Raw genomic sequence first — 12,273 nt, forward strand, 5'->3', positions numbered from 1 at the left:
TTCTATTGATGATGATGATGATGATGATGATGTCTATAACCCAAAGCATTATTGCAATAAGATTTTTTTTTCCTAACGCTCCATTGATGGTTTTGATTTTCCTCCCCACCAATGCTCTAACGCAAGACCCCCTATGCTACTGTAAGATATGGCACAAGTGATATGGAATACAGATATAGACGTTTACAATAGGACGGTGATACCACTGCTGATAGCGCGGAGCATAGCCAACTATTTACCCATACAAGATCTACTATCGTTTAGTTTGGTGTCAAAGAACACACACCAGGCTGTAAATGATCCTACACTATGGGTTTCAATTCTTAAGGAGATGGGTGTATGGGACCATGCGAAGCAAGTGACCAAAGAGGACATTCGAAAGAATGCTAAAATGCCCTACCTAAACAACCCATTGACGTGTTTGGACTATGTGTATCGTTCGTTGAAAAATGCCAAATACCAGACTCTCAAAATCCATAAATGCTTATTTCGGTATTACAACGATCTACTAAGTAAAAAGAGCTTTGATAGCCTCAAGTTGTTGAAAGATTTTCAAACTCCAGAAGATCAAGCAAAGATATTGACCAATTTACTTTGTTATAACAGAGTTGATCATATTGAGGAATCGAGGGTTTTAGCACATGACAAACTAAGTGACCTTTTCGAGCAATTTGAAAACACATTGTTAAGAGAGTTGGAAATACATTTTGACGTGGAGGATTATGAACAAACGCGACGGTTTGTTATGATCTTGGTGTCGCTCAATAACCAACAGACATTGATTGATTTCTTTTTGCAAAAGAGCATATTTGATGAAGACATGGAAATGTTTGGGTTGGTGCCTTTCAGTGTTGATGATTACTTTGCAGAACAACGTATAAACACGGGATTGTTTGATAAGTTGATTACAAACATTGCTCTAGTTTTCAATAAACAATCTGAGATCATTGACAAGATATTCCCACAGTCAATACCCATGATGTACAAGGTTTGCGAGGAGATTATCTCCAACCAGCTCTCTGAGTTAGTTTTATTTGTCTTAGAAACGTCGAAGAAGCATGGCTTGTATTTGAATGTTGTTCCCTTCATTTACGGAAAATTAACTACCAATTTGATCAAAGCTTTGGTTCCCTCGCAAAACGTTGGTGAATCATACCACAAATTAGTTGGAGAGCTAATTGACATGATGTTTGAATCTTTTGCTGCAGAATATATGCGTGAGGAGGTGGCCCAATTCCGTCTAAACGCACAGGAGAAATTAATCAAATGGAATGAACAAATATCGCAAAGAGAGGCAGAAACGTCGCTGAAAATCCTCGAAAGTGTCAAGATTGAATCTAAGAATGACTTTTTAACCTCTTTCAAGAGCGTGTTTGCCATTAGTTCGTCGAAGGATCCAGTATCAAAGGAGAATTTCACAGAAATGCAAGCAAAGGCAAAGATATTGTCTGAAAATATTAGATCGTTAAACAAGATACTTAGTCCTGAGGTGGTTCTTGAGATTATAAACAACGCAACAACATCATTGAATCGTCTTTTGACGTTCAAAGATTTCACTATCGCGTCCTTGAGGAGTGACATTTTCCTGTCTACACAAGAGATATTCATTGACGTGATGGACACAATTGGTCTAGAGCATTTGACTCCTGGTTTTGATAAGGCATTAACATATTTGCAAACGTACAATCCCAATTCCCCAACATTTACAACGCAACATAACGAAAAGTTTGCTGAACCGATTGTGCTATTTTTCGACTTGATCAACATGGCGGATGTGATTATACAAATGGTAGATTTCTTCTATAAGGAGGAAATGTTGAACAAAAAGATTGTCAAGCATGAAAATAGTATATTGAACCCATCTTTACAGAGTAAAAAGAAATTGGAAGCTTTGGTTGACAAGAATGTTGCTGATGGTTTGAATATTGGTATTGAATTGCTTGTTCATCAAATTGAAACAACTTATCAAGAGTTGCTACTAGACACTGATTACAATCCTCCATCCGACTCAGTAACGACTCTAGGCCCCACAAATGCTGCTCAAAAAGCTACAAGCATACTTGAAGAAAACATGAATCTTCTTGTTGATAGTGCTGATAAGTCAGTTGTTGATGTATTTCAACAAGAAATTGCCGAGAGGTTTTTTCAAGTGATTGTAAAGTTGTTGAAGAAACGCACAATATCAGTTGCTGGAGCAACCAATTTAATTTCAGATTTAAATTTGTACTATGAATTCATGTTGGAACATATCAAGTCAAACAAGAGATTAATTATGCCATTGTATCAAGCGTTGAAGAAAATTGGTAATTTGTACCTTATTAGTGGTGATGACTCAAAATCAATTGGTAAATTAGTGAGTGACTTGTCGAAATTCAACGGTATTTTTGGACAAGAGGAAATTTATGAGTTTGTTCAAAGAAGAGAAGATTGGCCATTGATTAAAAAGTATGTGGAAAAGGTCATGTATGGTTTTGGGTTTGGCGATTGTACTATCGTGTAGAAAGTTTAATGAGCGATCAGTTTAATATAGATTAGTAAAGTATTATTTCGATATGAGTGACAGCATCTTGTACATCTCTTGATCCCTAGGAGGTTTACGATGTGGTTGCTTGCCCACCTCTTGTGATCATAGAAAAAGAAGTTTATCGAGATGGAGCAAAAAAAAAAAAAATTGCAGTCCATAGACTCACCATCAGATAACACTTCTACCCTACTTATTTCGCACAACTGGCATGATGATAAACTAATATGTACTCTAGAACCCCATTACGACGATTATTACAACCAGAACGAATACGACCATGCAACTTTATTTGTACGCGATGTTTATCTTCAAAAGCACCAATCTATGACACTACATCTTCGCGCATCAAACATTTATCTCAACTCAAGTCCACATATGATATAATAAAAGAGTTGAAAGATGTTTATTCGACTATTGATTCCACATTCATTCAAGATGTGGTTACCGAGCTAGCAAAATCTAGAAACGAAGAAGTAAAACTACCGTTGAACATATTGCGCAATGCCAAAGCTCGTGAATATATGCTAAAGGACTGTTGTGAAATCGTCATGAAAGATGATGTGGACCTAATTTTGAGTAGCCTTGGGGTCTTGCATAGGGCCAAGATCCTTCCAAGGCACGAATATCAAGGTAAAGATGCCAATACTTTGAGAATGGAGTTTTTGCAACTCTTGATGAATGAAAATCAAATTGCGTTGGCGACAATGTGTATTTTGAATTATATCGTAAATGACATCGAAGTCCCTTATCCGAAAATTAAATTGCTCATTGATATCATTAGTTCAAGTTCACTCACGGACTTTCCCATGAATTCGTATTGTCTACTACAGGTTTTGCGCATAAGTACCCGAATAGATCCTTTGGAGTTGTTTACTAGCTTGATGTATTTGAGTTCAAATGTTAATGGAAACTATTTTGCAAACCACTTGTTTTTTAAGTATGTTGACGATGAAGTATTTGCCAGGATGTCTATTCAGCAGCAACATTGGATTATACTATCAATGCTAGAGGTGAATTTGGAAAATAGCGATGCCATAAAAGCACTAAAAATTTGGCAAGTAGCTAAACCAATTGTCTTAATTAGCGCCCCTTCGGCGAATCAGATTTCCTTGTATGTGGAGAAATTGATCAATGCATTTCAGCTTCATCACAATGAAACCCTCATTGAGCAAGAGATAAATAATTTACCAGCTTGTCTTGACACAGATTATATGATTGATTACAAACTTTTCTTTTACGCCCAGCATTCTGCTGACAAGTTTCACACCCTAGTGAAGACACTACACAGTCCACTACGAAGGTCGTCGCTTACTTCTTTGCTTAGAAGCTTTATTCAACTTCGAGATGAATCAAATGCTGAAAAGATTGTCTCCACAATCTTTGCCCATTCTACTATTAACAGTGAAGAATTGCAGACGATTGTCGAAACGTTACTCCAAAAGGGTAAAGTATCCGAAGCGTTGTCAATGGTACAACGAATGAATCTAGAAACTAGCAAATTTAGTTACTTGATGATGTTCAAACATACATGGAAAAACAGAGATCAAGCTTTTTTCAAAGAATTTTATTTGAAATTTATGAATTTAAATTATGATGATCTGTTATTAGAATTGTTTACAATTGAGCTTATTAGAGCTATATCAACAATCAATAATCGACAAGCAGTGCGATACTATGTTAATTTCCTTAAAAAGGTTGATTTTCGACCGTACAAAACGAATGAATTATATCAACTAATTGATTTCAAACGGTACGGATTTTTGGACGAGTTTAGTCAATTGGTCCGTCTAACTCCTTTTGGTATGGTTGAATGTTTGAAGATCCTATCAAAGCAAACTGTCCTTGACCGCGATCCTATAAGTTTGCGGTGGTGCTTTGAAGAGTTTAGGAAAAGCGGTTGGGAAGTTAGTACCATTGTTGAATACTTGGAGCACTTTGATACAGACGGTTATTTAAGACAAATACTAAAAGAGAGAGCATTTAAATAGATATGCACAAAGTCTTTGCATTGTGTATTATGTATATATTTACAAGTGAATTATAACAATTCCTCATCCAGTAATAGTCCTCTCTTATTTGAACCTCTTCTTGTCAGCCTTCTTGTCATACAATTTACCACCACCGACAATTTCTTCGGCGTTTTCACCCATCAAATCAAATAATTCTTGATCTCTTGCCTTGCTCAACTCTTTTTCTTTAGCCTTCAATGTCTCTTCCTCCTCCAAAGACAACTCCTTCTCAGCATCCTTACCCTTAGTTTCCTTCTTGTCTTGAGTTTCTTCTTCACCACTAAATCCAGCATATTTACTTCTAAACTTACCAATTTTACCGGTTGCTGTTAAATCAGAAGTATCTAAGTCGGCTCTATGTGGATTCCATTTCAAACTATTTCTTTGATCATTAATCATTCTGATTTCATCCTTGGGAGCTTGGGATCGACGTTTAATTACTGAACCATCGCTAAGTTCAACTAATGTGTCAAACTGGTACATTATAGCTGGACGTGCTTTGCCTAATTTGATCTTACGCATAACTCTTCGAGAAGATAGATTGACTTCACCAACCATGGATATCGTTTGTTTGTTTCGAATTTGTTGGCATACCATGGAGGATAGTATGGATTTGTTAGGAATTATTCGGGATAACATGGTGTGGAGTGTGCTATATGTCTATGTTAGTTGGTGGCCTCGTGTATTTGTTGGTGCTTAATTGACTGAAAAATTTTTGATAGTAGTGTCAAAAGTAGTGTACAAATAACCAAATCTGTCTCTGTAACAATTTTTTTTCTTCCTCTCATCAAACGAGTTTCCACCATCTTCTATTGCAAGTGTTTACAACTAACCCTCCACACGTCTATTTATCCTTTATTCAATTGATCTTTTGAGAATAGTACGATGGCCTTTTCAAATCAGACACCAACAATTGTTGTCTTGAAAGAAGGAACTGATACTTCGCAAGGAAAAGGACAGATTATTACCAACATAAATGCATGTTTAGCTATACAAGATACATTACGTCCAACTTTGGGTCCGTTTGGATCTGATATCCTTATAGTATCCTCAAATGGTAAAACCACAATTTCAAATGATGGTGCCACGATCTTGAAATTGTTGGATATCGTCCACCCAGCTGCACAAATGTTGGTTGATATTTCTCGATCTCAAGATGCTGAAGTTGGAGATGGAACTACTTCGGTGACTATATTAGCCGGAGAGTTATTAAAAGAAGCCAAGGGTTTCATTGAAGATGGATTGAGCTCGTATTTGATCACAAAGGCATACAGGAAAGCTTGTGAATTGTGTGTTGAAAAGATTAAAGAGATTGCTGTTGATGTTAAAAACGAAAATGAGCAAGAATTTAGAGAATCGTTGGAAAAATGTGCTACTACAGCAATGTCATCGAAATTGATTAGTAGTAATTCAGAATTTTTTACCAAAATGGTGGTTGATGCTGTTTTAAGTCTTGATCAAAATGATTTGGATGAAAAGTTGATTGGAATTAAAAAAGTACCTGGTGGAGCATTAGAAGAGAGTATGTTTATTGACGGTGTTGCTTTCAAAAAGACATTTTCATACGCTGGATTTGAACAACAACCTAAGCTGTTTGTTAACCCCAAGATAGTAGCCTTGAATGTAGAATTGGAATTAAAGGCCGAAAAAGATAATGCTGAAGTAAGAATTGATCAAGTAAAAGACTATCAAGCAATCGTTGATGCGGAATGGCAAATTATTTTGAATAAATTGGAGGCCATTGTTGCTTCTGGGGCAAACATTGTATTATCTAAATTACCTATTGGAGACTTGGCTACACAATATTTCGCTGATAGAGATATATTCTGTGCTGGTCGTGTAAGCAGTGAAGATATGGACAGAGTCATTCAAGCAGTTGGAGGACACGTGCAAAGCACATGTTCCAAAATTGAACCCCTGGATTTAGGAACTTGTGAAAAATTTGAAGAAGTACAAATTGGTGGTGAAAGATACAATATATTCAAAGGATGTCCACAAGCCAAGACATGTACTTTGATATTGCGTGGTGGTGCTGAACAAGTTATAGCAGAAGTTGAAAGATCGTTGCACGATGCCATCATGATTGTCAAGCGTGCCATAAGCCATCATCAAATTGTTGCTGGTGGTGGTGCCATTGAGATGGAATTATCAAAATACTTGCGTGATTACTCACGAACTATTGCTGGAAAACAGCAATTGATTATTGGTGCATTTGCCAAGGCTCTTGAAGTTATACCTCGTCAATTGTGTGAAAATGCTGGATTGGATGCTATTGAACTATTGAATAAATTAAGAAGTGCACATGCAAAAGGTGATGTTTGGTATGGAATTGATTTCCAATTGGAAAATATTGGTAATAATTTGAAGAGTTTTATATGGGAACCAGCATTGGTTAAAATTAATGCTATTGAATCAGCAACAGAAGCAGCTACTTTGTTACTAAGTATTGATGAAACTATTACCAATGATCAACAAGGAGAGCAAGGAGGTGCCCCACAAGGTAGAGGAAGAGGTGCTTTCTAGATGGAAAGTATATGTTTATGATTATAGAGCATTGTGATTTGTCTTAATGTATATCTAACTTCAACGCACGTGTAGTCATTGACGGGAGATGATCTAGTAATGGTTCTTTGACCAAAAGAGAAAAAGTAGAGTCTGTATTTGGTAAGCATTTGTCGTAAGATTAAGTTGCTGTGTCACATGGTGAAGTGACATAAAAACGGTCTCAGAGTAAATATAACATTCTCTTAGCTATTGACGGCAAGCGAAGAATGTTTATGTGACTTTGATGCACTCTCTCCCTTTCAATATTATGACATCTGCTTTTGCAATAAGCGATTGTATTTCTATATATATACAAGTGCTATATTCCACTGAAAGGGCTGTAATGAGTATCCCCATCAATAGCAAACAAACGCGTACAACTTTTGCGTCCTCCCTTTTCCCAAAAGGAAATATTATTAAAACTTTTTTACGTTTTTGCAACCAAAGACCAGTGTTTAAATGTTGTATTCAGTACTCCTTGTACAGTTAGACCAGACACCACTTGGTCGTGTTCGACAAAGAGAGTTAGTTGGAGAGCAGTGATATTGTAGGTTAACTCAGCACATGTAGGATGCGGCCACCATTATACTTTATACTTTTGCAGGTTTGTTGAAGCTACATTTGCGCGTCAAAGACGCGACTAAAAATAACTTCATTGAAATGTAATATTATATATACTATATTAACTCCGTGCTCCTTTGGCCACTTGTGGCTAAACTATTGGCCATTGCTCGGGATTATTGTGTTTAATCCATTTCTGTTTGTGAGGTTTTAGGGCCGTGTTTTGTCAGGTATACCTTTCCTTTGGGTCTCTCTCTCTGTCTCTCTGTATTTGGTTAAATTTTCGAAGCACGCGATACTTTTTGGTTACACAAATTTAAAAATAGAAACAAAGGAAATGTCACAAACAACAATCTTGTGACATTCGCGAGAAAAAAAAAGTCACCTGTGTTGGGAACATAAAACCACTTGGATAAAACCGTCAAGGATATTGTACATGAATCTGTGTAAATTCGGAAAGCCGCACTTGATGTGTTATGGGCCCAGGGATAGATGAATGAGTTTCAAAGAAGATAGGACCGGCAAGTTAGCTCTACCGTCTGATTATTGTGTAGATGATGAGCATTACGTCATTAAATAATACAATAATACGCGCTTGTTTATAAAAAGCCTTGAATATAAACGTTACTGAGGGAAATGTTGTGTCTGAGTATAGAATGGGCGGATCCAGGAGATCTCTGCCTTTGGCATCAATACTCCTGGAGTACTCAATTGCAAAACGATTTATATAACGCGTGAAGTGTAGAGAAAAGTGAAAACCGATGTGCATTAAAGGGGGGAGAGTAACAGGTATTGTTTACATTCTTCTTTGTATACCCAATTGTTTACGGTTTTGTGAAGCTTTTCCTTTAATCGATGGATGGTGGTTTGTGTAATTCATCAATGCTAAAACAATATATGTATATATATATATGTATATATGTATGTATGAATGGCTAAACGCCAGAAAAAAGTTTTTTAATTATTTTATTTTTCTCTTTCGGCGTCTAATTTTATAACGCCAAAATGAATTTTCAATAAGCTTATGAAAGGAGAAGATTGATGGAGGTTTTGTGGAAACCCCCAAATAATAAATGCATTCCCTTATTGTGACCAGCTTTCTAGTTGTGATCTCGTTAATAGTCTGTACTCTGTACAGGCTGATGCTTTTGTAGACATGTACTGTCACGAGACGTTTTTGTGTTAGCTTTGCTTTTTTTTTAAATATTTTTCCATTTTGCATCAATTTATAAACTACACGCTTAAATAGAATACAAAAAATAAACATATGTGGGTTCTGGTATACGCCTTTTTTCTTTTTTTCTTTTCTACTCGCTGTTTTGTTATTGAGTTACAACTTAAAGGAGGGATCTACTTCTTTTATACATTAATATTCATTTATATATTATTCAAAGTACCATTCTTTTGAGTTTTACTGTTTTTCTTTTCTCAACCAACAATTCACTTTGCTTTTGGCATTACCATTCACTACCATCAGCTCTACTACCATTGTCATATTACCATCCTTTTGAATACCTTCAATCACAACTTTCTCTTCATACAAAGTGTCTTGCTTATGATAGATATATCACCAAAGATTTAATTTACCCACCATTACATTCGTTTATATACAATTTGAAATCACATTCTAACATCATTCGCTTGACTTAATAATCTGATTTCATTCCAATTTACTACTTGCATTCTGTCCAGTTTACTCTTAATTGTTACTTTTCCTTGCATTGATACATAATTATACACCATTTGCATAATGTCCACTTCACAAGACCCACAAACACTGCAACAGCACCACCACCACCATAGACCCAAATATGGTCCACCACAGCATATCAAGCCACGTCAATACCATGCCATGCTTGAGTTATTGGAATCACAAGCCAATAAGAAGTTGACTAATGAATACTCTACTGAAATAGTTCAAACCTTGGCTCATTTAGAATCGGCGTCTTCGGTCAACCCATCAATGATTGATTTACAACCGGAAATCCAATGGTTTATGCGTCCATTTTTGTTGGATTTCTTGATTGAATTGCATTCATCTTTCCGATTACAGCCACAAACACTTTTCCTTTGTTTAAACATTATTGATCGTTATTGTGCCAAAAGAATTGTTTTCAAACGTCACTATCAATTGGTTGGCTGCACAGCATTGTGGATTGCTGGGAAATATGAAGATAAGAAATCGCGAGTTCCAACATTGAAGGAGTTGACTATCATGTGTCGTAATGCTTACGACGAGGAGATGTTTGTTCAAATGGAAATGCATATTCTAAGTACTTTAGAATGGTCCATTGGTCATCCAACTTTGGAAGATTGTTTACAGTTAAGTATCAAGCATTCCAATATTATTAATCCTAGTATTACACCACCAAACTACAACTTATCATCATTGCATTCCGGTAGTGTGAATGGCGCTAATGAGCAAGTTACAAAGTCTGCCTCCGCTAGTACATTGAGTGCTGTTACTGCTGTGGGAAGATTCTTGTGTGAATTATCATTATACGATAAGTTTTTTTTACTGGTCCCTACAAGTTTAGTTGCTTATACTGCCAATCTATTAGCTTGTTCAATGTTGCAAATTCCCAATGCATCCATCACCTTGAAAGAATTGTTGGAAAACGTCCTAATTGAACCAAAGAGGAGACAATATCTTCAAATCAAGATGCAAAACCGATTGAAAAGGAAACAAGAACGTCAATTACGCAAACAGCAACAATCTCAACACCAACAACTGATGAAGGTCAAATTACAAAATGTTGGTGCTGTTCCTAAATTCCCCTTGAAACAAAAATTAAATACCCTCTATTCAAACAACAATGATAGCAACTATAGTCATCAAACCAACATTTATAGACATTCAAGTATTGCCGATGACATTGATTTGGACTACGAAGAAAGTGATCAAGAAGATATCGATACCGATACTGACACTGATAGAGATGCTGATATTGACCATGATGCATTGGAAGATGATGAGCCAGTGTTCAATGATACCAATGACACCACATTTGATAATGAGGACCACGAAGAAATTGAAAACAAGTTACCAGAAATTCATGGAGCTTTCCTCAATGGATTAGATGAATCAACTTTATTGACCATCAAAAAAATAGCTCTTTTGTTGATTATTCAATTGAATAAAGTGACTGAAGTATTGACCAAGAAATATGAAGCTGTCGGGGTTATCCACGTCTTGAAGAAATTCCATGAAAAGAATTCTTTCTTGATTCAATCAATCTACGACAATAAGGACAAGATAATTGCCACTTGTGACTCAACAACCGCATCAATTGATTCTCGATTCATCCAAACTATTGAAATATTGTTACAATTTCCTCAATTAAGTGATCCAACGTTAGATTCAGATTCAGAATCTGACTCAGAAGACGATGAAGATGAATACTGTGTCAATCCATATTCCTCATACAAAGCATACGAATCTGATGATTATTTTAGTGTCCGGGGAAGTGGCGCAGGTCATTTACGTACACCCAAATCACCCCATCCCTTCTTTGGACCATCAACTTTGGGGTTCGATTCAAATCTGATTGCTCCACCAGTTACGCCACCATCAGCAACTTCACAATACTCGGTTTTTTCCAACAAGAGATCTGGTGGAAGTCAAACAAATAGTGTTACTTCCAATTGTAACACGCCTACCCATTTCCCCGTATCATCATTTGCATCAACTTCAGGAATACAACAGCAACAACAACAACAGCAGCAGCAGCAGCAAGCAGTAATGATGGGCCTGCTGCTGCTGCTGCTGCTGCTTTGCAGAACCAAATCAAAGATTAGAAAAAAGAGAGCCATGATGCAGTCATCCGCAACATCTATCAATAGTAGCGGTCCATCTGTCATGATCCCTCCTATTTTGCCAACAGTTGCTACAAGACACGATGCTGGATCAAATGATAAGTTTTCTCCAATTAAGCCAGTTGCCAGTAACAACGGCAGTTTGAATGCAAGTTCACCATTGATGAACCAGTATTTTTGATCTATAAGCTTAGTTTGTTTTTCTCTTTTGATGCTTGGAGTTTAGACAATTATGGTTCTAGTTGTTGTTTCATGAATTTTAATGTTTCAGTTCTCTTCATATATTATGTGTATACATATATGTATAATTTCCATATACCTTTTTACATTAATAGTTGCCATTACCTTCTTTGCCCTTCAATTCCAACTCAACTATCTTTCAAAAGGATAAACAGGGTTTTCTGGATCTTACGTTCGTTGTCCTACTTGGCTGCGAAACAAATACGGAGGATAATTCAATGCAAACTGAAAAGTTTGAAAAGGGTCGATATTTTGTTCTGTTTGGGCTATTTAGTACAACATGTGGAACTTCTCTTTTTATGAATTAAACAAGAGATAGTAGTTGGTAAAATATTTCATTGCATGAAAAAATTGGATTTTGATTATATAGGCTTTTATGCTTTAATTTGCTGCAAAAAAATAATTCTAAGTTCCAAATTGCGTAAAAGGAGTCAAATGTGACGCGTCCGTTTACGGTTGAACCGAAAGGGAGAAAGTATTGATAACTCAAAATGAAAGACAAATAGCCAAAAGAGATCTACAATTACCCCCTCAGCATCTATGTTTTGTCAACTGCTACAGGACGATTTTGTATTGTCC

General features: G+C 36.3%; 5 protein-coding genes across 5 annotated transcripts; 4 read left to right on the forward strand and 1 right to left on the reverse strand. All coding sequences in view use genetic code 12, as the record gives it.

Annotated features, from left to right (window-relative positions):
* Window positions 1–148: 148 nt before the first annotated feature.
* On the forward strand, window positions 149–2,500 carry CORT_0E05770 (Rcy1 F-box protein; the record flags this gene model as incomplete). Its single annotated transcript, XM_003870242.1, has 1 exon — window positions 149–2,500. The coding sequence occupies one exon, from the start codon at window positions 149–151 to the stop codon at window positions 2,498–2,500; it is 2,352 nt and encodes a 783-aa protein (XP_003870291.1).
* Window positions 2,501–2,748: 248 nt separating this feature from the next.
* CORT_0E05780 (hypothetical protein) lies at window positions 2,749–4,512 on the forward strand (the record flags this gene model as incomplete). The annotated part of the gene is made up of 1 exon (XM_003870243.1): window positions 2,749–4,512. One exon carries the CDS (start codon window positions 2,749–2,751, stop codon window positions 4,510–4,512), a length of 1,764 nt encoding a protein of 587 aa, XP_003870292.1.
* An 84-nt stretch (window positions 4,513–4,596) lies between these two features.
* Window positions 4,597–5,172, reverse strand: CORT_0E05790 (Mrpl36 protein; the record flags this gene model as incomplete). The annotated part of the gene is made up of 1 exon (XM_003870244.1): window positions 4,597–5,172. One exon carries the CDS (start codon window positions 5,170–5,172, stop codon window positions 4,597–4,599), a length of 576 nt encoding a protein of 191 aa, XP_003870293.1.
* A 246-nt stretch (window positions 5,173–5,418) lies between these two features.
* On the forward strand, window positions 5,419–7,056 carry CORT_0E05800 (Cct7 cytosolic chaperonin; the record flags this gene model as incomplete). Its single annotated transcript, XM_003870245.1, has 1 exon — window positions 5,419–7,056. The coding sequence occupies one exon, from the start codon at window positions 5,419–5,421 to the stop codon at window positions 7,054–7,056; it is 1,638 nt and encodes a 545-aa protein (XP_003870294.1).
* A 2,332-nt stretch (window positions 7,057–9,388) lies between these two features.
* Window positions 9,389–11,635, forward strand: CORT_0E05820 (Ccn1 G1 cyclin; the record flags this gene model as incomplete). The annotated part of the gene is made up of 1 exon (XM_003870246.1): window positions 9,389–11,635. The coding sequence occupies one exon, from the start codon at window positions 9,389–9,391 to the stop codon at window positions 11,633–11,635; it is 2,247 nt and encodes a 748-aa protein (XP_003870295.1).
* Between the last annotated feature and the right edge of the window lie 638 nt (window positions 11,636–12,273).

This window comes from Candida orthopsilosis, assembly GCF_000315875.1.
Source record: "Candida orthopsilosis Co 90-125, chromosome 5 draft sequence".
NCBI lineage: Eukaryota > Fungi > Ascomycota > Pichiomycetes > Serinales > Debaryomycetaceae > Lodderomyces > Lodderomyces orthopsilosis.